This window comes from Marmota monax, unplaced genomic scaffold (genome assembly GCF_021218885.2).
Source record: "Marmota monax isolate L192 unplaced genomic scaffold, Marmota_monax_Labrador192_F-V1.1 WCK01_AAM20220418_F8-fsc00132, whole genome shotgun sequence".
Classification (NCBI taxonomy): domain Eukaryota; kingdom Metazoa; phylum Chordata; class Mammalia; order Rodentia; family Sciuridae; genus Marmota; species Marmota monax.
In genome coordinates this window covers 8527690-8554878 of record NW_026695199.1, presented here as the reverse complement: position 1 = coordinate 8554878, position 27189 = coordinate 8527690, and the positions used below count along the sequence as shown (strand labels likewise).

The following is a 27189-nucleotide window of genomic DNA, read 5'->3' as shown; positions in this document are numbered from 1 at the left end:
CGCTTGTACTTCATTAGTGCAATATAGTTTAATCACTCCTGGATATAAGTTCCTCCAGATCACCCAACCCCTTCTTCCAATAATGCTTTTCTAAAACTTATGTGTTTCGTGTATTGGCATTCTGAATTGTCTTAAATTTCTCCGAGAAAAACATGCTTTTTAAATTTAATTAGCTACCTTTAAAGTCATCTCCATCTCTTTTGTCCCTCCCTAGTAGTCAGAGAGTCCCAGTAGTAAAAAGAAAGGGGCAGGCTGTAAATGCCCTATCCCTGCCACAGGTGTTGTTCTTTCATAATGTTAAAATGCTATTTTGAATGTTTATAATTCATAACTCAGATGAGAAATAACATTTCTTTTCATGAAGTATCCTCTAAGGAACTAGAAGACCTCTGCTGAAGTGGGGTGAAAGACAGAAAATTGAAACTTTCACAGATCCACAAAATTTTCAGGATGGAAACACACTTTTGGAAAATAACAGTCCTGGACCACAATATTAGATTCTTTTTATTTTTTATTAATTATAACATAGAGCAAAGAGGACAAATGTTTGAAGAAAGTTATGTTTCTTAGAGTGTTGATTTTTACACCAACAGAAAAGACAAACAGATGAATAAAGTCTTAGTTTCTTTCTCTTCTTCTCTGGGCAGGCTGGAAAACAAAAGGAGAAAATAGAAGAGTTATTTATAAGACATCATATATTTTTCCAATCTGTTACAACTAATGCTAAATTGCTTCAATTGTCTTTAGGCGATTTCCACCAGCAGAAACAATTTGATTCTTCCAAGGCTTGGCTGGGTTCCCTTTTTGTTGAACCAGGGCACAGGACATATAAACATGTGGTGAGGCCCCCTCTTCATCACTGGTTCCACCAGACTCAAGAGGCCTCTATCACCACTCCTTAGGATTATCTAGCACCTACTCTTACCTAAGTCATACCTAAACAAAAAAGCTCAGATTTGGAACCCTAGGAAGAAATTTTTCCTCTTAGGACTGAAACACATCACATTTGAGAATGACCAAATTTTGGGAGATACAAAATGGCTTGAATGCACAAGTAGGAATTATTATATGATTAAACAACCTGGTTTTACCAATACTTTTTTTCAGTGCTATTCTATTTTTTATATTCTGCAGCAAAATATTAACCAAAAAAATAGTCAATCATGTTTATGCTCAAATATATATGTTTTAAAGTGGGCCTTTTGTCATAAGAAGAGAAATTCTATTGTATTTTAGCACATTAACATGTTGAAAATTTAGCAGCACATTATTCATTCTATAGTACAAGTTCATATAGGATAGATCCCTTATTGAATTGTATTTAGGTTGAACTGTGTGAATCCACTGATATTCATTGATATTTTTAATCTGCAAAATGTTATTTCATATGGTTCTAATACCTAGAGTCTCTGCTCGTGAGGCATCACTGAGAGGACTCTGCACACAGGTCACATATGTCAGAAGAGGACAATGGTAAACTCTTAAGCTCTTGTTGGAATTTTGAAGTATGACTCCACCTCTTACTATCTGGGTTACCCCTTAAGTAGATAAATTATGTAACCTACCCTTTTATCTATGTGTCCATTTATTCATCTACAAAATGATAATAACAAGAGTACCCAACTCAGACATTATTTTGATAATTACATAAGTTAATATATATATAAAGAGCTAAGAGTAGTGTTTGGTGCTTGTCCATATGGCTCTTGACAAGTGTTCAGTCATCTTTGTTTTTTTAATAATAGTAATTATAATTACTTTTTTAAAAATCTAAAGTATAATTACCTGAGATGCTTGTGATGTTTTTATGCTAAGGCAGCTTAACTTGCAGCAACCAATTTTGGGCCCTGAATACAAAGAAATGACAGATGTTGAGAAAATATTAGCATTACCATAGAATACAAAAAATAGCAGGTTATACAAAAAATAAGTGATTATAAAGTGATTGTACATGCAATTGTCGTTTACTACCAGGATCACTACAAGGAAGTTCACCAACAACCATCCTCCCCAAGTGTGTGTGTGTGTATGTGTGTGTGTGTGTGTATCTATATATATATATATATATATATATATATATATATATATATATATATATATAGAGAGAGAGAGAGAGAGAGAGAGAGAGAGAGAGTCAGGCCATAGGGGTAACTATTAAATGATTTTGATATTTAAATGTTCATTCCCACACCCACTAACTTATAAAATTCAATTAAAGGAGAAACCAGCATTTTTCAGAAAAATGTTTAAATAAATTAATGCTTTGCTTTACTGGCCAAAACATTTTAGGCCTTATAAATATGTCTATCTATTCATACCAATTACAAATTTGGAACAGAAGAGACATTACAAAAATTTAATAGTATGCCACAGTGCAGCAGGAGATAAAACTAAGAACTACTAAACTCATTTTGTTAGACAATTGTTCATAGAATAAGATCTCTGCTCCACACATCTTTCAAAACCTAAATCCCTAACCTCTGACTGACCAAATGCACAAAAATGAAAGTTGGAAATATTAAAATGAAAGCAGCTCCAGCACCTCCTCGGAGAAGCAGGCCTCCTTGTCGTCAGCCTTGCAGTACTTTTCTAGAAAAGCTCCGAAATCCCCCATCACGGTTTTCAGTTGATCCATTGTTGCTGTGGGCTTGTGTTTCACCAGCTCAGCAAGTGCTCTGCATTTGAACAGAAAATGAAAGAAACAACAAGAAAAAGTTTAATGACATAAAGAAAAATTAAGACAATAAGAATATCAGTGCCATCATTTAAGATTACGAATCTTGTGGGACACCATGGTACACACCTGTAATCCCAGCAGTTCAGGAGGCTGAAGCAGAAGGACCTCAATTCAAAGCCAGCCTCAGCAACTTAGTGAGGCCCTAAGCAACTCAGCAAGACCCTGTCTCTTAATAAAATATAAAAGAGAATTGGGGATATGGATCAATGGTTAAGCACCCCTGGTTCAATCTTCAGTTTCAAAAAAAGATTATAGATCTTGGAGCCAGGCAGCTCTGGGTATGAGGTCAGGCAAACCATTCTAACCTCATGTGAGGATACTAAAATCCACTTCACTAGGGCTGGTGGGAGGATCAAATAAGATAATCAGTGCAAATCACTCAATGTTTTACTTAGTTTCAGTAGATCTCCAGAAAGCATATGTCATAGCATTTAGACGTTCAAATTGTAGAAGTTATGTCATATTGACTTTTACAGATATTAAAGGGTTTTAAATAATCCCTAAATTTTTAATGACCTTGAATTTCATTAAAATCTTCTCTAAAAATCTTCAAAGTTGGTCTGTGAAATTTGTCCTATTAAAGGTTAATTATGGGGAGTTTACATGAGTTAAGACTGTCCAAACAAGTGTAAGGTGGTGGTTCTCCTTCATTGACATCTGAAAAGACAATAGAAACAGAGAGTGTGTTGTGTGGGAATAATAGGTTTTGTATTATTATTTTTAACTCCTAACCATGATTACAGGCCACCAGAGATGACAGCAACTTTCTCTTGCTAAAGTTCATGCTATTCTCACCCTGTGCATTGAGGAGTGAAGCTTCAAAACTCACATTTTCTAGATGTTTTTATTCAATTGTCATTATCAAAAGTCACATTACAGGGTTTTGTCTCACCTGTGGAGTCACTCTAGAACAAACTTTGAGTACCCTTCATGCCTAGAAATAAATCCCCCTGTGATTTATACAACTAATTTGCTCTGGACACAAATTCATCAATTAAATGTTCAGCCTTTTCTACTGGACCTGGCCTATGATCTTATTCTACTATGGTTTTCATCCAAAATATCACTAGGATGCAGGTAAGAGTCTAATATAGTTTTTGCCCTCTAAGGGGAAAAAGCCATTCATTTTTTTCTTGACAATTTTATCGACTTAATAAGACCAATACTTAAGTACTTTCCTCTAAGGAATATAATCATTACATGAGACAGTTTGCTCCTTTTAATTAACAGTTCTCATTATCAAGACTACAAACATGTGATAATAAAATACTGCTCACATTTGTTTCTTGATTTGTTGCTCAGTCTCCAGAAGTGTGCATATATCTGCATGGAAGGTGAATGTTTCAGCATTAAATTCTTTGGGAGAACATGTGTCATCAACTTGCAGAGCGGAAAAGCATATCCACTTGTTAAGAAAGGACTCAGAACAGCATTTGGTGACACTCTCACTCACTGGATTCTTCTCATGCATTACACACACAATGAATTCAGGACTGCAGACAGCTGAAGAACAGGAAGGAAAGCAGAAATTCAAAAGAGGTAAAATTGAAGGTTTTCCATGAATACTCATTTTCCCATGCACCCAAAGAAGTGACATATCAAACTACTAACAATGAATCCAAAGGAAGTAAATGACTATTTTTGGAACTTAACATTAGGGACTCTTCAAAGTTGTCTCTTTTATAAGTAAGTCTACATATGAAGAGTAATATGAGAAAATAATTCATCAAAATAATTGGAGATGATATGTCCTGGTATCTGTGTTAGATAGGGACGAAGGAGTCTTATACTGGCATATGAAATTGAGACCCCAAAGAAAGTAAAAATTTAGAAAATACCAGAAGACTGAAAACTCGGGGATCCTTTAAAAAACTAATAAGTTTAAGTTTTGAGATCTTATCTAAATTCTCACTTTGGTAGTCAGGATAATATAGGTGACCAAGTTTTGACTGCCACCACCACACACATATACAAAAATATTTACATACAGATACATCCCTGTTAGTCAAGTTCACACATTAGTCCACTCCTGCCTCTGAAAGGTAGCTTTGTCAATTTCATAAGATGAGAAGTTAGTATTAAAATTATTATATTTTAAAAGACTCACATAGTCTTCAATACAGGGCATTCTGTGTTTTTCAGAAAGCTTACAGTATTTGTCAGACACTCTTCTTAAGTCTCTTGAAGCCTCCACAAGCGTTGGAGTTGACACCTGGGGTGTTTTCTAAGTGTAACGAATTAAAAGTCTGTTGGGGAAAAAAAAGACCATGTGTGTTTAGCCAAACAAGAAATTGTCTTTTTCTAATACAGTATATCAGCAGAGAAAACTCAAATAAAACTAAAATCAACTAATATATTCTTATTTGTCAATCATATAATTATGTTTGTCTAAGTCAAGTGCAGTTATGCAAGACAGCTGCTCAGGAGGCTGAGACAAGAAAATTACAATTTTGAGGCCAGCTTCAGCAATTTAGTGAGAGCCTAAACAACTTAGCAAAACTCTGTCTCAAAAAAAAATTTTAAAGAATAGGGTTGTAGCTCAGTGGTAAAGCTCCCCAGCGTTCAATCCCCAGTGCCTGCTACCAAAAATTATCTTCATCTTCAGGATGATGGCTTAGTGTCAGAAAAAGACTTTATCCTGACCAATTATTAAACATGGCTTAGAATACCACCTGCACCAAATAATCTCAGGAAGGTTAGCTACTTTATTATAATCCAGTGGCATTAGTATACTTATTATTGCATCTTTGTTTCATTAAATTCTTTTAAGAGTATAACATAAATCAGGACTATGATAAATTTGAAAGATGTAGGTGAAAAATGGGAGGAAATATCCCTGCCTCAATAGGAATGGTGCAAGGATTAAATTGAAAGTGATAATATAGGCAATGAACAAGGCATGTTATCCAGCATGTAAGAATCACTTATAAAGAATCCCAATCACCATGTAAAGTCAGTGTAAGACTGTAATCTACTTAATGGAAGAATCTATGTATTATTCACTATGTTTGCCCTGAGCTATAGTTAAAAGAGTGCTAACGCTGTATATAAACTGCACAATAAATTCCTAGTGAACCATGTGTCCCTTCTTCTTTCTTGACTTTTCCTCCATATATAAAGGCCTGTTAAATGGGGACATGACTTCAGCATGTCCTTTTGTCTCTATCTCTTCTAGGGAGGGAAATTCCACAGGAGAATAAGGTCATGACCATCAAAGTCTAATGTATCTTCTGAACATCCACTCTTCCCACCAATGGACTAATAGGAATGCAATTTCCCATATTAGCTAAGTCCATATTTTTGTCATGTTTTTGGTTTACCTTTTATATTACTTCTTGAACTACTGCTATTCGAGGCCTACTACTTCCTGTTCTGTAAAATGCTGCTAGGGTTCACTTACTCACAAACTATCCCTTAATCTTCAAGGAACATCCCCAATATTTGTCACTAACCCTCTCAGCCTTCATACTCCCAGTCTCAAGAGACCATTTTTAAAAACTGTACACAAATAGAGGCCTCTGCATCCCATCGACTGTATTTTCTCTACTCTCCAGACTTTCTTAATAAAGAGAGGTTAGAAATATATGTGTATCTTTGCTATTAAAAGTCATATGCTAGGCAGCCTATATATGAAGTATTAAATAATAGCAAATTGGTCAAGGAAAAAAGTCAGCGAATAAACAAAAATACTTACGCATTTTGGAATTTATATTCTCCAACCTGCTCATAGAGATCACAGCTTTGCTTGACTGAGGCTCAGTCACAAGAGGCTCAAATTCCTTAAACTGGAACATAAAAGAATCCATTTATATATCCTTCTGAGGACCAGATGCTGGTCATTTTTTACCCCTTCCTTCTTTCTGCCCAAAAACATGAGATGTTCAGTGCCACATCTATCACATCACATCAAATTGTTTCTCTTATTTGACAAGACTGTATAGTGCACGTAGTTAAGAATCTTCAGCCTCAGAGTTCAGTGGCTGGCTTTGGAGCCAGGCCACCTGATTCATTTTCCAGTAGTGCAGCTTACTTACCAGTTCTAGATTCAGAATCCTCATCTTCACAATAGAGGTAAAAATAGTGCTCACCACCCAAAATTGCTCTGGGAATCAACTAAGCTAATGAAATTAAAATAGCACCTTGTACATAGTAAAAGGCCAATAAATGTTGGTCCTGAGTATTATTATTACTATTATTATTATTAGGCCATCTCTCCAGTTGGATCCTCAGCTCTCTGAGGAATGTTGCCCTCAGCATCAGTTGCAGGACGGTGCCTGGCATACAGCAGCTTCTTGGTAGAGGAAAGAAAAGTCTTTCTCTGATTCTATAACAGTTTGGAAACCTTTAATATATAATAGTAGGCACCCTAAAATTCTCCAGAACAGATGTATTCTAACTTATCATCTTGTAAAACATTTCCTAAACCTTCTCAAAAAGATTTTTAAATATTCTAAAGAAATAAGTTTCATAACCTCCCTTAAGATATTATCACCAGTACTTGATATAATCTTGAGTCAGGTTAACTTTCTTCATATCAAAGTTACATCTCTTTTAATTGACATGTAAATTAACTGATCTTATTTGATTCAGGTAATATGGAAAACAAAGAAATGATGGCCAAGATTTTGTGAAATTAGAGATTACTGTCTTTATATCTTTTTTTTCTAGATCAACTGTTCTAAGGTTTATTAACCATTCTATTTAAGGCTATTTTCCGAAAAATGTTTAAGAGCTCAGAATTGAATCCATCTCAAGAAAATATCTAACTTGTACTGTGTATCATTTCAGTCTTATATTGTTTTTCTTTCTCATTATTAGAATCAGCAAAGAGCTATATTCTTCTTTTCCTGCAGGACACCTACCACATTGCCATAACATGCAGGAGGATGAGCTTCAGTACAGTACTTCTCCAGTTTGGCTTCATATGCCTTGGCAATTCTCAGCAACAAGAGGGAACCATACTAAGGGTGCCTTCTTGAATATTCATACACAAACCTAAATAAGAGAAACATAGATTTAGTTGAACCAATGAGAAATAATATGTACTTAACTCACTCCAAGTGTAATTCATCTCCCCAGGGTCTGAATTTGACAAATCCCCATGCAGTGAAGCTTAGTGGCAAAAGACTTGAGTTCCTTCTTGGGCCCAATTTCTGGTTCTGCCACTTATTTTACTCTATTACATTAGGCAACTTATTAAAACTAAAGCGCCTCAGTTTCCTCCTCTGTAGATGGGAATGATAATAATATTCATCCCATGTGTTGGATTATGAGAAGAAACACATGACACAATGTGTGCAAAACATATACTACCTGACACATCTTAAATATACTGTGAATCATACCTGTCATTTTTATGTATTTTATAGTTTTATTTGTATTATATCTCAAAAGTATTGTCCTAGACAGAGATATATTCTTGAAATTTTCTTTTTTATCTTTATATCATTGAAATCTTATATGATACATCATTTTAGTAATTATAATTTAGTGCAAAAGTAGCTAGTGTAATCCAACAATAAAATTGTAATGCTTGTCATCATTCTTACTGATCATATATAATCATTTGTTATTTAACTGTCTTGTCATGCTACTGAATTTTTAGCCTTTTCATCCAAGTATGAAACTCCTAGTGTCATATTCTATACTTCATTTTATATATCTTTGCTGTCAACACACAGATGGATAGAGATAGATGAGTAGATAGATGATTGATAGGCAATATAAGTTAATATATATTTTAGATATTTAAGAAGTACCCTTTTTTCTCTTTTTTTGGTGGTTTTTTTAAATTAGTTGCTCAAAACATTACAATGATCTTGACATATCATATATCATACATTTGATTCAAATGGGGTATGAATTCTTATTTTTCCAACGTGTAGAGATTGCAGGATCACATTGGTTAAACAGCCACGTTTCATACTGCCATACTAGTGTCTGTTGTATTCTGCTGCCCTTCCTATACCCTTCCAATCCCACCTCCCCTCCCCTCCCCTCCCATCACCTCTCTCTACCCCATCAACTGTAACGCACTGCTCTCTCTCTCTTTTTTTTCTTCCCCCTCACACCATCTTATATGTAATTTTGTATAGCAATGAGGGTCTCCTTCCATCTTCTGTGCGATTCCCCTTTCTCTCCCATTCCCTCCCACCTCTTGTCCCTGTTTAATGGTAATCTTCTTCTCATGCTCTTCCTCCCTGCTCTGTTTCAAGTCGTCCCCCTTATATCAAAGAAGACATTTGGCATTTGTTTTTTAGGGATTGGCTAACTTCACTTAGCATAATGAATGATTGAACAAATAAATGTTATGTACATAATTTGCATACATAAAAAATCTTTCTAGAAATATTTCTAGCAATTTTCCTAAGGAGTAAGGAACATTGAACTTTTACCATGAATATTTACTGAATGACAGTGTTTGAAATTATTTAGTTTTTTTAACCTTTAAAGACTGGGAAACAATAGGTCAAAGAAGCATACTGGGCAACATGGAAACTGTAGTAACTCAAAAGGAAAGCCTAGCATATCTTCAAAAATCATGATCTTCCTAAATCAAGAGCTATGAAAGGCTAATTCCTCATCTAACTTACGTGCCCAAGAAGATATCTTTTGCCTCAGCATAGTTTTTGCAAACATCCTTATCCTCAGCAAAATCAGCTGTTAGTGGGGGTAAGTCAGCAGGCTTGTCATCCTCTTCCAGTTCAGCAATGCAGTGGGATCTTTCCAACTCCTGCTTAGCACAACATTCTCCCACTTTCTTGGAGACTATATCTTGATTATCGCAAATGTACTTGAAAAGGGTTACCTGTGAGGAGGTCAACATTGTTCAACATAAATTGGCATTGCTACACTTTCTCTCCAGACTTTGATGTTGCAGAACACATTCACTGTATTCGTTCATTCACAACCAATGTGTCTTCTATGAACACATATCCTCTGTCAGTACTTCTGAGGCTCTAAGCGACTAAAACACACCTACTTGATCAAAATACATTAGTTAGAAACCAGTTATCATTTGTTTGTTTATTATAATTAATTAATCTCAGCTATTTATTAATTTTATATTTCTACTCTTGAGGCATTTGTTTTTTAAATTAAAACTCCATGCTACTTTTTCAAATATTTCCCTCAAAATAAATGTAGGCATTTTGAAACCAAATAACTAAGTAAAGCATGAAAGATTTTTAACAAATGAGTCAAGATGACAGTCATGAGTTTTGCTTATATGTGTAAAATATCTGTCTTAAATTTCTTAAAATCTGAAAGCTCAAGATTCTGATATATGGTCATTATTTTTAATCTTTGAAGAAAGAGAGACAATACTACAAATTTGGGGAAAGAGATCATGTTTGGGGAAAACACTTAATGAAAGGAGACAACATAGAGGTGGAAAATACATCCTTTCCAAAGGTCTCTTGAGAAAAATGGCCCTTCTCCAACCCAACCTTCCCCTACCACAAATATGTTAGCAACCAGCTGTCCTCCTTCACTTTCAGCCTAGATTCTCAAAATATGACCGAAAAAGGTTACAAATGGGTGAAAGAGTTTTTCAGGTCATTTAGTAATTAGGATAGTAGGGTTTACAAGAAAGTACCATAGAGAAAGAAAAGCTTGGAGAGGAGCAAATGAAAGCCCAGAAGACCACGTAAACCACAGCCAGTTGTCTCCAGTGATGCTAAGTACATCTACTCTACCCACTTAAGAATGTAAGCTAAAAAAGGAAAATTAATGGCTCTTTACCCTGTCATGTGCACATTCAATCTGATCACCCTTGCAAGATTCCATGTGGATTTTGTTAAGATCTGCTGCCATCTTGGTTATGTCAGTAAAGTCAGCTTTGGGAAATCTCTGGCTTAGACGAGCTACTTCCCTGAAAAGGAAATCCCCCCATCAATATATTATTATCAGGCAATGTGAAAGCCCTATGAAAATGCTATTTATAACAAAAAAAAAAATTCAAAACAGACTAACCTATAGAAAAATTTTTAAATTCATTTGTTATTTTAATGTTAGAGCTGAACCAAATGGTGATCTTTTTTTTTCCTTGTTTACTTCAAATTATCCTTTGTAAGAGTGTGTGGTGGGGGCTGGTGTTGTGTCTAAGTGGTAGAGTGCTTGCCTAGGACAAGTGAGGCCCTGGGTTCGGTTCTCAGCACCACATATAAATAAATTAAATAAAGGTCTATTGACAATTCAAAAAATATTATAAGAAAAAAAATTTTTTTAAATAATGTGTGGTGAGTGGAAAGCTGATGATGTATAAAATCAACAATCAAAGAGGAATGCTGAAAGGGGCAACAGTATGAGGGGCATGAGGTACGGAGCCCAGCTCTGACTTCCAGATCTGATTTCATATCTTCTTAGCAGTAATACCTAGGCAAGTTACTTAACTTCTCTGAGCTTTAGCCTTCTCAGTGTCACAACATTATGCTAAAGTGAAGAACTAATTTGAAGATTAAATTAGATAATACATGTGAAAATATTTTACAACTGGGAAGTATCACACAAACTCCAGTTACTCTTTTCCTTCATTAAAACCCATTTTTCCTGACTACTAAAATTCTTCAAGAAAACTAATTTCATAACATCTACATAATGATGGAGTTTTTATTAAACAAACTTTTACCAAGAAATTGATCAGGCATCACCTCAAAGCTCTATGACAAGATATAAAAGGCTAATGTCATCATTCTTTCCAAAATCATTTCAGGGCTGTCTAAATACAGAAATAGAGACTTCTTTCCCGGAACCAGTCATTGCCTGTGTAACGTGCATTGGTTCACATTATGGGCATTTTGTTTATTATTTTGGTTGGTTTTTATGGCTTGGACAGTAACAATGATAAGCAAAGACATTTCAACTGACAGTTACTAAAAAGCATGCATAATGTCTATTATTTTAATTTTATCTCCTGTTCTATTGACCCATTATTTTCTGACAAGTGAGGGGTTAGAAGGGCAGGTAATATTTTTCTTAGTCAGATACTGAAGGATGTTCCCAGAATCAACTAAATAGTATAAAAACAGAAGCCCAAGCAAAAACACAAGATTAAGACCAGAGTTGGAGCTAGGCAAAAACTATAAGTAGTAACTTAGGCTTACTTGGTGACTGAATTTAATTATAGGACATAACAAGAGAAGTAGATGCTTCAGAATATTGGGCTTACTTGGTGACTGGATTTAATTATAGGACATAACAAGAGAAGTAGATGCTTCAGAATAAAATTAAATAAAAGACACTGACTAGAGCTCTATTAAAAAATTGACTATTAGAGTGAGATTCCTAGTCTTAATAAAAAAGTAGAATTTATATGTCTGTCTTTTTAGGACAAAAAAATATGATGTATTCCAAATTCTTTAACAACATAGAAAAATAAGAAAGAAAATAATGGGAAGTTATTAGTTATATTATGATTTTAACTTCTAAGAATTTTCTACCTTTTATACAACAACAACAAACTATATTTGTAAGCACTGGGAGAAATGACACATAAATGTATACTTTTGTCAATGGAATCATTATCACTTTTACATTTTTATAAATACACAAATTGTGTTAAAAAATATTTACCATGCTTTGAAAGCTCTTTCTCTGGATTTCTCAATAATGCTACACCTGAATTTATATTTGGCAGAAAAAAGCAGTATTATCTTCCTCATACACTCAATCTACAGAAAGAAAGCAGTTTGAAAAAAAACGCAGAAAAGAAAATTTCTGTACAAAACACAACTTCATAAACTCAGATGAGACTATGCCACATTCAATCTAAATTCCCACATACTCCCTTTGGGAAATAATTATTTTGCTATGTAAAAGGAAAAATTAGCCTTGTCATAATGGAAGCCTCTGAGTAGTTAAAATCAGCATAGACACATTGCCAGAGAACAGGCTTCTGAAAGAGAAAGTGAACCTTAATATCCCTCAAACATAAAATTTAGCTGACTTCTTAGTTTTGTGCATAATCCATGTAATCCCTCCTCTGACGACATCAATCAACTCCTCAGAAAACCGAATGAGGCACACAATAAATACGTATGTGTTAGAGTCTGTAAACAAGTCAGGATGGCACCTGGCATTTTGCCAGAGAAATGTTAGAGTCTGTAAACAAGTCTGGATGGCGCCTGGCAAAATGCCAGAGGGAGTGGTTTGTGAAGTAACTCCAGTGAGCCATTAAGTGTGGAGATTCCTTATTGGTTGACTGCTGTATCTAGTTTATGCTAATTAAGATAAGCTGTGTGGAATGTATAAATACCTCTGTTGTCCTACAATAAAGGGCTTCCACTCCTGCTGTATCAATGTACCCAAGTTGTTCGTCACCCCCTGCTATTTTGCTGCAGCCGGACTGCGGCAGATGGTGGCCCGTTACAGGGAGCCCCGGGACACTCGGGGGTAAGTGACGAAAAAAAAGCTGCCCATCCATAGATAGGACGGGAGCAAATCTGCTCGTCCCTAGGCAGATAGGGTGAGAGGAAAAATGGCCATTTTGAGAAAATGGAGAAGATTGATACAGTATGTTTGTGTCTTGTTTTGTCTCAGTGTATTGTATTGTCTTTATGATGAAAATATGGAAGGGGTGAGAAGTAAATTACTAAGGGAAGGAGGCACCCCAGTGGAACCAAGAATAGTTAGGGCATGTGTTGATGGAAGCCCAGGAACTCTAGTCAGAAAGAAAAAGAAAGTTCAGAAGAAGAAGGATTATCAGGAAAAAAGTTGCAGCAAAAGGCTATTACTAAATACTTTTCATTACCGGAGGGTGCGTGAAGCGGCGAGGCGGCTGCCAAGTGTGCGAGCCGGTCATGGCGCAGCAAGGACTTTCCAAGCGGTGGCAGCCGGCTCTTCCCCGACCCCTGCCCAGGAGCAGGATGCCACTGCGAGAGCCCAAATCCAAACCTGACTCGGAGGCATGGTCTCGCAGGCTCTTGCTCCCTGTGCCCAGTGGCAGTTTGAGTCCGGAACACTCCCCAGACTCTCCCCTCCCCGGGCCTTCTGGGGCTGCCCAGGATGCTACGGTCTGGCGGCAGAGGACACGCCCGGCGTCCCTGAGGTTTGGTCATTTCCAATGTCAATAACTACTAAATTGTTCAGAAGGTTGTTTTCTTAATGGAATGCTACAGGATTTTCTTTAGCCATCCGGAGTTCCTGCCTTTGTCCCAGTGCCGGTGAAAACGAAAGTGGAAGAATTTCCAGTGTTGCTGAAAACCTGAGGAGACTTCGGATCAAGCTAGCTGCCTGCAGAACTTACCTGGACTGTGATTTACCTGGACTGTGAGTTAATCTATTGAGACACTGCTTTACCTGGACTGAGACAACAAACTGTAATCTACAACAAATTGTAACTCGGTATCTTTGCAAATGGTGTCATTGCTGGTATAATTTTTCCAAGGGCTTCTTGCATGGAGCCATCAATTGGCTTGGTATTGTGACATTTTGTATCCTCCCCTTCTGCTCATAGCAGATTATTTGTGGTGTTTATGTAAAAACCACTATTGTGGTTATTTAAATTAAACAAAAGGGGGAAATGTTAGAGTCTGTAAACAAGTCAGGATGGCGCCTGGCATTTTGCCAGAGAAATGTTAGAGTCTGTAAACAAGTCTGGATGGCACCTGGCAAAATGCCAGAGGGAGTGGTTTGTGAAGTAACTCCAGTGAGCCATTAAGTGTGGAGATTCCTTATTGGTTGACTGCTGTATCTAGTTTATGCTAATTAAGATAAGCTGTGTGGAATGTATAAATACCTCTGTTGTCCTACAATAAAGGGCTTCCACTCTTGCTGTATCAATGTACACAAGTTGTTCGTCACCCCCCTGGGCTATTTTGCTGCAGCCGGACTGCGGCACGTATGGTGTTATGCTTGAATTCGGGACCCCCAAAAGACCACCAGAGACCCAAGATCCATGTAAGCAGCAAAGAGGTGTTTATCGAGAGCTAGCTCCGTCCTCCGCACGCACACACAGCAACTGGTGACGCTGAGAGGCCCCGAGCACAGGGTTTGCAGCAGTTTTATACACTCTTTGGGGAAGGCAAGGACCCCCACATACATCATAGCATCTCTTAGCAAATCATCACACACCGCGGGAAAATCAAATAACAACTCTAAAACATGATTAGCACATTCACTGACAGGAACAAGTTGGGTAGGGGTGATTGGTCAGTACAAAAGGGGTATTCATTTGAACTGATTGGTTTAAGCCAAGAGGGGTGTACGTGCTGAACTACATGGTTTCCCAACATGTTATCAACCACCATAAACTACTGGGAGGGTCATCTGGCATCCCAGGTATTTCCCTGTCTCATGCTGATTGGTGACTGCTAAGGGGTTGCTATGGATCCCCACCTAGCCTGACTGAGTCAGGGACACCTGGCACAGCAGATCTCTCCTGTTATTTGTAGATAAACAACTTAGCAGGGTGGGGATGTGCCTAGGAGTGCTCTGTGGGTCTTTCAAAGGACAAAGGTGATGTCCCTTCCTTGGACAGGCTTTGCTCTGAGGTAGAGGCTGGTTTTTCAATGGAAGGAATAAACGAGCTCTTGCTTCTAGTTGCAGTAATATACTCTACTTTGAATTCCCTCTTCAACAAAAAATCTCATGAAAAAGAAAACAAAACTATGGGCCCTTGCTGTGCAATTTGACAAACACTTCACTATAGAGATCCTCACCATAGAGAGGAGCAGGGCATTTAACTATGTGCACAGTGATTCCCTCCATCAGATCAGCACTGGTAAAGCTCAGAACGTGGAAGGAAGAATAGGAGAGGCCTTCAAAGAGAATAAAATTTCTTTCGGGGACATAAGAGTAAGGAAGGCTCTTTTGAACATGGAGGGGATTTTCTTCAGGAGATTAAGGTTTCCTAAATCTAGCCAGCCACAAGATGTTAAAAATCTGAGGTTGTATTATGAACTGGTTCTTTTATTCTTCTTTTTGGGAAATACCTTTGGGGTCAGGCATTCTCCTTTATCAGCAGCTGGGCAACATTCTGTCAGATAGTCTTTAAACTTTTCAGCAAAGTAAATGAGTTCTGAGCCACTGAAGTAAGGATGTCTTCTGAAAATTTCATATAAAAACCTAACATTTAAAAAAGGATAATAGTAAGTCACTTTTCCATACCACACGATATTACAGAAACAATTACAATCAACATTCTCCCCCGAGCTTCCAAAACCCAAAAACATAATTTACCATTGAAGCTCAATTTGTGTCTGATAGCCTTGTCTTTGTCATTCTTTAAGTCAGTGAAAAGAAAGGATGAATTTGTGATATGCATGTATGTGAATCATATATAAATGGTTAAATTGGGGTGATATAATATTGCTGACTAAAATGAAATCAATCCTGAGAATAACTATATATTTCTTCAGAATCTTTTAAAATATGCATATTTCAAATTTTAATATGGATCATATCCTGTTTCAAGATCAATTATCTTTGATCATATTTTTGGTTGTGTTGAATTTCATGGTGTGAAATATTTTTTCTTTAAAATTCAACATGAGATCAAAACTTCCAAGTCTTATTTTTTTTTCTGTTTTTTTTTTATTGGTTATTCTAAACATTACAAAACTCTTGACATATCATATTTCATACATTCGATTCAAGTGGGTTATGAACTCCCATTTTTACCCCAAATACAGATTGCAGAATCACATCAATTACACATCCACATTTTTACATAATGCCATATTAGTAACTGTTGTATTCTGCTACCTTTCCTATCCTCTACTATCCCCCTTCCCCTCCCCTCCCATCTTCTCTCTCTACCCCATCTGTTGTAATTTAATTCTTTCTCTTGTTTTTTTCCCTTCCCCCTCAAATTCTCTTATATGTAATTTTGTATATCAATGAGGGGCAAGTCTTAATGTTGGAAATGGTTTGTGGTATGGTACTTATTGTAATGAGTATTGATTTATTACTTAATTTTTAATTTTGAAACATAGATAACTTACTGTCCCCAAATCTTCTGGCTACTCTCTTCAAAGGTAACACACATAGCATCAGTATTTTTTTAGATCAAGTGGAGGGAGGTTGAGCTTCTCATCTTTATACTTTACAAGGCAATGGTATCTCTCAACTCTTGTTTATTACAGCAGTCAGCCATCTCACCATAGGTATCACGAAGAGTGGCAATTGTGCATGTTTTCTCTCCAAAGATAGTATCCTAAATGGAAGAGAGCAACCTACACATTACTGGGCAGGACTTTATTTTCTTTATTGCCAAAGAACACTATAAAAATTTAACATACAGATAAAGGTGATAAAAATCATCTATATTGCAAATATGTGTGGTATATCATGTATGTGAATATGTGTAATTTTAATGTATGAGTCGAAACATGAATTTAAATATAAATAATCTTAAATACAAAATTTTAAACCCATCACCATTTGACCCAGCTATCCCACTCCTTGGTCTATACTCAAAGGACTTATAATCAGCATATTATAGTAATGCAACCGCATTAATGTTTATAGCAGTTCAATTCACAATAGCTAAACTGTGGAAGCAACCTAGAAGCCTTTCAATAGATGAATGGATAAAGAAACTTTGGTATATATACATAATGGATGTATATATAATGGATATATACATAATGGATGTATATATCCATTATGTATATATCCATTTATTTATCAATGGATATATATCCATTGATAAGTAAACTTTGGTATATATACACAATGGAATATTTCTCAGCATTGGAATAAAATTATGGCATTTGCTAGTAAATGTATGGAGTTGGACAATATCATGCTAAGCAAAGTAAGCCAATTCCAAAAAACCAAAGGCCTAATCTTCTCTCTGATAAGTGGATGCTGATCCATAACAGGTGAGGAAGGGCATGGGAAAAATGGAGGAACTTTGAATGGGCAAAGGGGAGAGTAGAGTAGGGAGGAGGTATGAGGACAGGAAATATGGTGGAATGTGATGGACATTATTACCCCGGTACATGTATGACCACACATATAGTACGATGCTACATCATGTACAATCAGAGAAATGAAGAGGTGTGCTACAATTGTGTACAATGAATCAAAATGCATTCTGCTGCCATGTATATCTAATTAAAATAAATTAATATATTTATAAAAAAATTTAACCATCAAAAAAGGATATTATACAAAAATTCACTTCCCCCATTAAATTCCCTTGATTTGACTATCTATGTGTAATTGCCATAAAAATCAACTGCCACAATATTACTTATGATGAATAAAACTGAAGGGCAAAAAGAAGTTGATGGCTTTAAGGAATGTTACCTTTCTCTGCTTATTACCTGTCACTAGGGAAACTAGCCTGCAGTGCAACAGGTGAATTCATCTGAAGAAGGAAGTACTCAGATACTTTCTCATTTAATATGCTTCTTTCTGAGAGACCCAGCTTTTTAGAAGACACCATTTAAAAATTAAGGAGTAACATAAATCTACTACACATTGTTATTGCATTAAAATATAGAATTTTTCATTATACAAATATTTGTCTCAAAGTACATCACCCATTAAATAAATCTTTTTACTCCTCATTCATTTTTATTATATAAGTCATTGTAACCCTGGGGAAAGTACACTCGTCTAGACAGATTATTTTTTAATGCAATTTTAAAAATTAATATGTAGAACTAGAATATTGGGGGAAGTTAAAATACTTATTCTGCAGTAAAGAGTGATACATCCAAGGAGAAACAAAAGCAGTAAAACAAAGTAAATAAATGACAAAAACTAGCCTATCCCACAGAGAGGTATATATAGATTGAGTGGTGAGAGAAACATAGTCCTCATATTTTGAAGATGTATTTGGAAAAGCAATCGTTCAAGTTCTTCAGAGAGATTGAGTACCTTGCTTTTTTATTGTATTTAAAAATATCAATGACCCTAGGGGCTGGAGGTGTAGCTCAGTTGACAGGGTGCTTGTCTCACAAGCACAAAGCCTTGGGTTCAATCCCCCGCATCAAAAAAAAAAAAAAGAAAAGAAAAGAAAAAAGAAAAAGAATCAATGGCCCTAAAATAATGAAAAAATATTACTGTTATTCCACCCAGGTAATAAAGTTAGCATATAAATCAGTTGGTGCTTTCTGAATATAAAAATCATGTTATTACCTCAAAGAGATATTAACACTCCTATATTCAGTCAGGCATTATTTACAATAGTCAAGGTATACGAATAACTGAAGTGTCCATCAACAAATGAATGGATAAAGAAAATGTGATTGCATGGATAAATAAAATGTATCTATATACAAGGGAATACTATTCATCCTTTAAAAGAAGGAAATTCTGAAATTGGAATTAATGTAGATGATCTTTAAGGATGTTGTGCTAAGTACAATAAACCAATCACAGAAAGACAAACACTGGATGATTCTGTTAATATGAGGATCTAAAATAGCCAAATTCACAAAATCAAAGAATAGAAAGATGACTACCAGGGGCTAGGAAAAGGAGGAAATGGGCTTCACTAGTCAAATGGCATAAAATTTCACTTAAGCAAGATGAATAAACTGTAATTGTTACCGCTGTTGACTGGTGACGCGTCCTTGCTTCCCCAATGTTGAAGAATAACACCAGAGAAGCACGAGAAGGCAAGGTCAGAGTAGAATTTAGAAGTTTATTAAAGGACAGCAGAAAAGACTTCTCCCCGAGGAAGAAGGGGACCCAAGAGATGGAATCCGTGGAAGTGCGGTTGTCTCTCCATTTTATAGTTTTCGGTGATGGAATGTAGGTGGGAAGGCCCGAGGGGTGAGACACAAGTGGGCCAAAGAAGTAATCTGGGCAGGAAGGACTTCATCAACACTTCTTTGGGATGGGCTATCTTCAAATCTGCTGGGGGCTGTTTCCTGGACTTCATTAACATTTCAAGAGTTGCTCAACTTTTCCGGGAATTCATCCTCATGGCCTCCATTTTAGATTTCACTTGATATTAGACCCGATTTACCTAACTACACTGACTACCTAACTTTAAATCTGGCTTCATAATGATCTACTGCATAATATTGTACCTCTAGTCACTAATAATGTATTTCACACATAAAATCTTAAGAAGATAGAACTCATGTCAAGTGTTCTAACCACAATAAAACAAAGTTAATACATACACAAAAATATATTATCACTATTAGCCTCTGTGAAAAGAAACCAAACTTCTAATTTTGAAAAGAGATGCTTACAAATGCAAATTGCCATTTAAAAACACAGCGACTGTCATGTGTGGTCTCAATGAGGAAATGTTCTGAAAACTGTGGGTGTACCCACAACATCTTGGTCCCCAAAGTAACAGTGAATGACATCAGTCCATATGAAACTTTTAAGTGTAGCTTACAAATTCAGTTACTTAATAATAATGTTTTAAAAGAATCTTTCCTTTGATATACTCATAATAACTTAAAGGGGAAAAAAAGTCCTCAAAATCAGAACTTACAAGTGGTTTGTTACCATCTGCCCCTGAATCATCAGCAACACATGCTTTTGCCAAGTCAATCACTTCAGTTGTGAATTTTGCAAGATCATCATATGCAGTCATCTGGAGATACTGAGAAAAGGTAAGCAGTACCCTGAAACAAAACACACACAAAAAAAATAAAATAAAAACAGAAATATGTAGCACAATAAAGCTTTGATATAAAACAAGTTGTTATGCTAGAGAGCAAATCACATCTGTGTCTATAGTCTATGTTTTCTATATCTTTCTTATAATTATACAGAAAGCCTATTCATATGAGGTATTATGTACGGTCTAAGCAGGCACATATTCCTAGGCAGGAAGGACAGTATTTCCACCATGTCCAAATGTGTATGAGTGCATGTCAGTAGATGCACATACATAAGGAAAACAAACAACTGTGTACTAATTAGATCTAATTGTCAAGAGTAGGCTTTGCAGAAGTCCTTTGAGTTATTTAAAACAAAAATGCATACCTCATTAAACTAGGCTGTAGGAAGGTAATGATCTTTAAAAAATAGACTATTTATCAATTTTTACTAGATTTCAAAAATATTAAAATGTTCCCAAGAAACCACAGAACAATTTGCTACGTAAAGGGGAGTTAGTAAGTGAGCTGCCAGCAGAACCATATGTTAGTTCCTTCCATCATTCTACCAGAGTTTCTGAGTAGTATGATAATTCCAGCTTTTAACTATCCAATACAGTAGCCATTAGCCATATGTGACTCTATATATTTAAATTATTTTAACTTAATGAAAATTATATTTAACTTTAAATTAATTTAAATTTATACACTTAAATGCAATTTAACTAAACTTTAATACAATTTGACATTTTATTCCTCCATTGCATTTGGCATATTTAAAGTACTCAATAGCCACATATGACCAGTGGCAACCATATTAGACTGATACAGAATATTTTCATTAATGCATAAAGTTCTATGGGGCAACAATGCTCTGGAATTTAGACCCTGATGACAGGAGAATATAAGACTTTTAGAGTAATAATCAATGCAAATCAGAAACATTAAATTTGACCCTTCTGTATTTTAACTTACAGGCCTTTGAAATGTTGCTCTCCCAGTCCTTTAAATCGAGTAATAATCTCACTTTTGTCTAAGAGAAAGGAGAGAAAAAAACACAAGATATGCTTAAGTATTGAAGAAAACAATTAATTAGATTCCATTATTTCTTTTCATTTAACTTAGGTTATTTATTTGCTTCAAAATATTGGATTCTGATTACTGCAGAAAGTCTTAGAATGGTGAATTAATTCTGCATTTAAAGAAGAATTATTTAATCACTAAGAATATTATTTTAAATATCATTAAATATTCATAAATTTGTTTTCTAATGGGAATAAGATCTAATGCTCTTGTACTGCCTATGAACAGCAACTGGGAAGACAATTTAAAAGTAAATACAAATGGAAACCTATTTATAATATTAATAACACAGGATTTTTTTTTTACTTTAAATAAAGCAAGGTGCATTACGTAGGTCTTAGAGATAGATGTGAATCCTATCTTCTTCTCTGTTCTATGAAGTGTAAGTCACTCTGCCTGTCATTCCTTCATGAGAGAAAAGAAATTACATTCACTAAGTGATTCTTACAGTGTTGTTTCTACTTAAGATAATTGAACTATATTAATTAAATAACCACATAAGGATTTACCAAAAAAATCATCACATTGTAGAAATAAATGCTAAAGTAAAACTTAATTCTTTAAATATGCGGGGCTTACTGAAATTTTATTAGGAAAAGAAAAGTTGTACAATAGAAAAAAATGAATTCTTACCTGCTTCTCAATGAAACACACCCCTGGAATAAGCAGAGCTGAAGAGAAAGAGAAGGGAAATAAAGGTTACCCACTTCATTGTGCCAAAGGCTTGTGGGATTGATAGAAAAGGTAGGATGAATGCAGGGAAATTAGCCCTAATATACTTCTTTAACCAATAATTGTAGAATATTAACTAGATTCATCTTTGTATTTCATTGGCTCCCAGCTGATTACAAAATCATAAGATTCTTGCCAAAAAAATTGTTTGACTAGATCCCTTGCATATGTTTGCCATCTGGAACTGTTTTCTCCACAAGACGTTGTCAATTCATTAAAATTATGTAACATATCTTATCAAATTTTTACATAACAGTTTAAATAATTTGTACCTATTATTCATTACCGTGCTCTTTATCTGCTATTTCCTATTTCAAAATTTGGGATTTTGATGTTTGCAAAAATGCAGCCAACCCAGTGATTTTGCTTGGAAATGAGTTAAGATCCAAATTGCATCTACTATTAATTCCAAGTATGCTTTTTTATCTAAAGGCAATGAAACATTTACTCAAAGAGACATTTCATAGGGCTACTATTTCTTTTGAAACTGTCTGAAAAAAAAAAGTCTGATTTTTGTCTCAAAAACAAGTTAGGAGAAAAAGCATAGCAACAATAATGACTAAAATAGATATTAACAAGTTCCATGTTTCCATCACAGATATGGCCTTAGTAATAAGCCAGTTATTCAACTTAACTAAATAACCTCCATGACACGGGTACAGAAACTAATAAATACTCAAGAGAAGTTTTATAATAAAAGGAATATATTTTCTACAACCTTATTTTAAATAATTATGCACAGAAGAGGCTAGAATAAATTAGAAAGACAGGAGTTCTTATTATTTTTATTCTTTTTGTTTATTATTTTGTTTTTGTTTTTGTTTTCAGTGACTCAGAGTCCTGAAAGGGAATATCAGCCTTGTCTTTCAGGCCACAAATGAACAAAAGTTAAAGAAGATTTGCTCATGGAATTATTTCCATTAGAGAAAACTACTTTACAAAAAAAGCCAGAAATATTGGAAAAGAAAAAATGAAACAGTTCTAATTTTCTATTTAAATAGAGAAGATAATTCTTCTTTGTTAAATTTGAATTTTTCTTTTAACCTCTTACAAAGACTGATGATATTTATTTGAAGTCAGTGGCCAAAATTAGCCTTTTCCTGATGTGAGCCCAGATGTATAAGCAAGCATGCAATCTCATCACTGAATATATTCATATTACTAATTCACAAATTTGGGCCTTTGTCACTCACACATATACTTTACACATTTTTTTTCATTTAACAAACAAAAAGAATAATATCTATCTACTTAGTATTGTAGTAAGATATTATTCAATACATTGACAAATATCAAAAGCCTTTAAAAAAAGATTTATTATGATAGAGTAGGAATTTTAAATTGATTTTCCTGTATTTAATGAAGATCCAATAACTTTAAAATATAAAATGATAATACCTTTTCTTAACACTACCAATATGATGTTTGCATATGTATCTTATTAATGATTAATGAATAATTGAGAAATTAAAATACTTAATTCTTAACACTATCTGCATACTTAATATTCATCTTAGTTAATAAGAAACATCTGAATATTTGCCTTTTGTAGATAATCAAAGTAAGAATTCCTGTTTTTTTCTCTGAAAACCCTGGCAAGAATTCTGCATGTACATTCTGTTCTGAGAGTAATAAAGCCACATCATTGTTGGTTATTTCTAAATACCTTATTCTTCGAATTTTTAAACTCTATATTTAGTAAATCATCAAAGAACTTTGGCATGAAGGTAATGCAAATACTTAATGTAAGAGTTTAGAGAGTCTAGTTTCTACCTTAATAGAAAAAATAGCTCCAATGATTTTTTAATGTTTTCTCATGTTTATAGGAGAGGTCTAAAAATAGAGAGTAGTTAAGAAAACTACTTTATTTGGAAAGTATAATTGTATAATAATAACTTAGAAGAGAAAAAAATGCCCCAATTGAAAAGCAAATATAACTGGAAATTAAACCTGAGCCTTTCTTCCTTTTGTCCTTTGTTTTTCATTCATTTTGACAAAATGGAAAAGGCACTGATTGGAAGAACATGATGTATCTCATTGGACTAGTCTCACTTCCTTACCACCTCAATCATAACCTTAAACTTATACCTTCCATCTACCCTGGGATTCCTCAAGCTTCTCACAGAGTCATTCAAACCAGGCTTGCTCCCCAAGTAGTCATGAAATATGGCAACAATGTCTAATAATATCCTTGATATTTTAAGGGACTTTCCAAAAACAACTTATAGTCATTCCAAAAAACAGGAAATTTGTATTAAGAGAGAAGACAGGGGAAAGGAGGATCTTTTGCTAGCATTCATTCAAGATACAATGGACATATGCAAACCCCACCTATCATGAAATGGCCTGAGTATTTTCTAAAATTACAGAAGAGTAGAAAAGTAAAAGATCTAAGAATCTAACTAATGGAAATATAATAAAAATTTTAATTTCATATTCACTTATGGAGATATATGTCCTAATTAAAAATAAGCCAATTTCCCAAAATATATAAACTTATACAGGCTTTTCCAATGCAAATAAAAATTGTAATCCAAACATAATTTTTGCCTACATCACTCCCATAGGCCATCAATGCCTCCAAAATATCCACTTGAATTAGTGAGAAATATAGAATTTGCTAAAGGTATCATTAGAGATGAGAAAGAGAAAAATTTACATCATAAAAAACAAGATAGAGGGGCGAGCCCATGGCATAGTCAATATTTACCTCTTCTTTAACTGATCCACAGAGAGCGGAAACATTATGAAAGATGTCTAAGTAGTAATTAGCTCAACTTATATATCCAGAAATGACTGTGTTAGACTTGCAATAGTCCCAATCAAGTTCATGGAAAATGAGTGGGGAAAAAAGCGTTCACAATAATGGTGTTCAAGTCTAGGAAATTAATTCTCATCTACAACCTATTTCTTATTGATCTCTGCCCAGAAAAAATCATACCTGGGACTGCACAGAAAGTTGAAAGAACTAACCAAATTGCAGCTTCAACTGTTGAGACTGAAAGGTCGTCAGGTGGGACTCAAGATTTGCCTTACACTGGTGAACATACCCAGCTACGGTGATGCCATCAACAGCAGAAATTATTTTAAGATGATTATCTCCTACATTGATGAGAGTGTAAAGGGTACCTGCATGACAAGAGGGGCTTGAGTCAACAGCACATCATTCATAACCTAGACTATTGAGGCTTTTGTCTTATTTCACCATTTGAAAAGTTAAGCCCTTAGTAGTGACATTTATGAAGACAGTGCACAATAAGGTGTGCCAGTCATTACAACAGCCCCCACTCTCACTCTAAAGGAACTGAAGCAGTTGAAAAAACAACAGGTTGCTGGATGAACTGAAGAACATAGCACCAAGATCCACCACTCACCTGATGTAGAGTCTGATGAACATAAAGATTTTAAGGAGAAGACTAGACTTAAAGTCGGTTTCCCGCCCTCTGTGGTTGGATCCAATCAGTTGATAGAAACCAACCCAATTGAGTCAAATGTATGAAAGATGATATATCATGAGCTTTGTAATGTTTTGAACAACCAATAAAAAAAAAAAAAAGAAAATCAGAGGCCACCTCCACCCATGGGTACTGTGGAGATGGAGAACTCAGAACACATCTTTCTGGAGCTGAGAACAATTTGCATCACCCACATCCTGGATCTCCAGTGAGTGAGCCAGGGCCTTCACCATTAAAACCTCCATTCTGTGAGGCTCAAAAGAGGAGGCAGCAAAGTGGAGAACTACAACCTGAATAAAAACCACATATTGCTGGAAAGGAAGCTGAGCTCTGCCACCACAAAAAGGTGATTGTAAGGATGCAGGGCAGGGATGGCCAGGTGGGGACCTGGAATACCACACATTAAGGAAGAAGAAAACACCCTAAATGAGTGCTAGAGCTCTGAGTTTTCATGAAATTGTTGGACAGGTGCCCATCCACATTTTCCTCTGTCTGAAATTTATTTTTTTTTCTTTTTAGCATTAGATATGGTGGGTTGGTTTTTTGTTTTTGTTTTGTTTTGCTTGTTTTATTTTTTCCTGCTATATATACTTTGAACATTTGTGTTTCACCACTGTTACAATTTATATTTTCTTCATTTTCATTTTCTTCTTCCTTAACTAATCACCAGTGTTAAAACTGATTTCCAAGAATCAGTGAGAGCATATAGTACATTTTGAATTTCTTTGATTTAGCTGGCCTAACTAATAATTACATTGACAGTCATTCATGATTTATATCTAGAACATTCAGACTTACAATGTTCCTGCGTGGTAGAGACATATATCTAGCAATATAAAAAGGTGTGCTGACTTGGTTAAAAACTCTTTACTTGTCAAATCACACAATGTGGATGTGATTAACTTCCTTGATCTTATGTTTGTATACAATATTTAAAACCAGTTTTGCTGCTATGACATACCATTATTTCATATACACATATGCTCATTTGTTAGCAAAATAACATTATCTAATGAGATAAGTGTCTACATTTAAATAGTTTTTTAAAAACACACTTTTAGGGATAAATTTTAAGAAGTCTTTGGATTCTCATACTAGGTAATTTTTAAAACCACTCTGAAGAAGCATACACCACAAGCCAATTTACTTGATGGTCTCCAGTAATGCTGTTATCACTGTGCTATGGAGAAAATCAAAGCAGCTGTGAGCTCCAGTTTTCATACTGCAATTAAATCTGTACACTATTTTTATCAACTAAATTAGAAAATAATTTTTTAAGGAAAATTTGTAGTGGACCTGTTCAGAAATCACCCTTTTTATATTTCATTCTGTACTTTAATGCATTTTTCTGTGTCTGCAGGTGTACAAGATCCACCTCAGCAATGGAAATTGAGGTCCTTTGGTAGGCAACGCCCTTGAACCTAACCTTGTCACTGGACAGAGTTCCTGCTCCCAAAGCCTGCCCTCCCCCAGGTAGCCCAAATGCCTACCAGTTTGCCCTGTCTTGGATTTCTGTAACTATTCCCTTTTGGAATAATTTTTCTGTTAGGAGGAAAATGACAGCGGTAACATTTTTAAAATTTTTTTTTTTAGTTGTAGATGGACACACTATCTCTGTTTATTAGTTTATTTTTTTATGTGGTGCTGAGGATCAAACACAGTA

At 35.1% G+C, this 27189-nt stretch overlaps 1 protein-coding gene, 1 long non-coding RNA gene and 1 pseudogene across 2 annotated transcripts; 2 read left to right on the top strand and 1 right to left on the bottom strand.

The window, feature by feature from the left end:
• Positions 1–486: 486 nt before the first annotated feature.
• Positions 487–22133, bottom strand: LOC124082298 (albumin). Its single transcript, XM_046428762.2, is given in 19 exon segments — positions 487–648; positions 1786–1847; positions 2543–2675; positions 4015–4214; positions 4217–4240; positions 4845–4983; positions 6432–6489; positions 6492–6522; positions 7600–7732; positions 9331–9545; positions 10481–10610; positions 12311–12408; positions 15670–15802; positions 16681–16733; positions 16735–16805; positions 16808–16892; positions 20148–20280; positions 21232–21289; positions 21973–22133. Coding segments are annotated over 18 exon segments (1800 nt in total). The 5' UTR covers positions 22052–22133; the 3' UTR covers positions 487–648; positions 1786–1820.
• Positions 12785–14514, top strand: LOC131423595 (uncharacterized). Its single transcript, XR_009225323.1, has 2 exons — positions 12785–13129; positions 13855–14514. It is a non-coding gene; the product is annotated as an uncharacterized LOC131423595 (long non-coding RNA).
• Positions 22134–24936: 2803 nt separating the features above from the next.
• LOC124082270 (septin-2-like) lies at positions 24937–26919 on the top strand (annotated as a pseudogene).
• Positions 26920–27189: the final 270 nt, after the last annotated feature.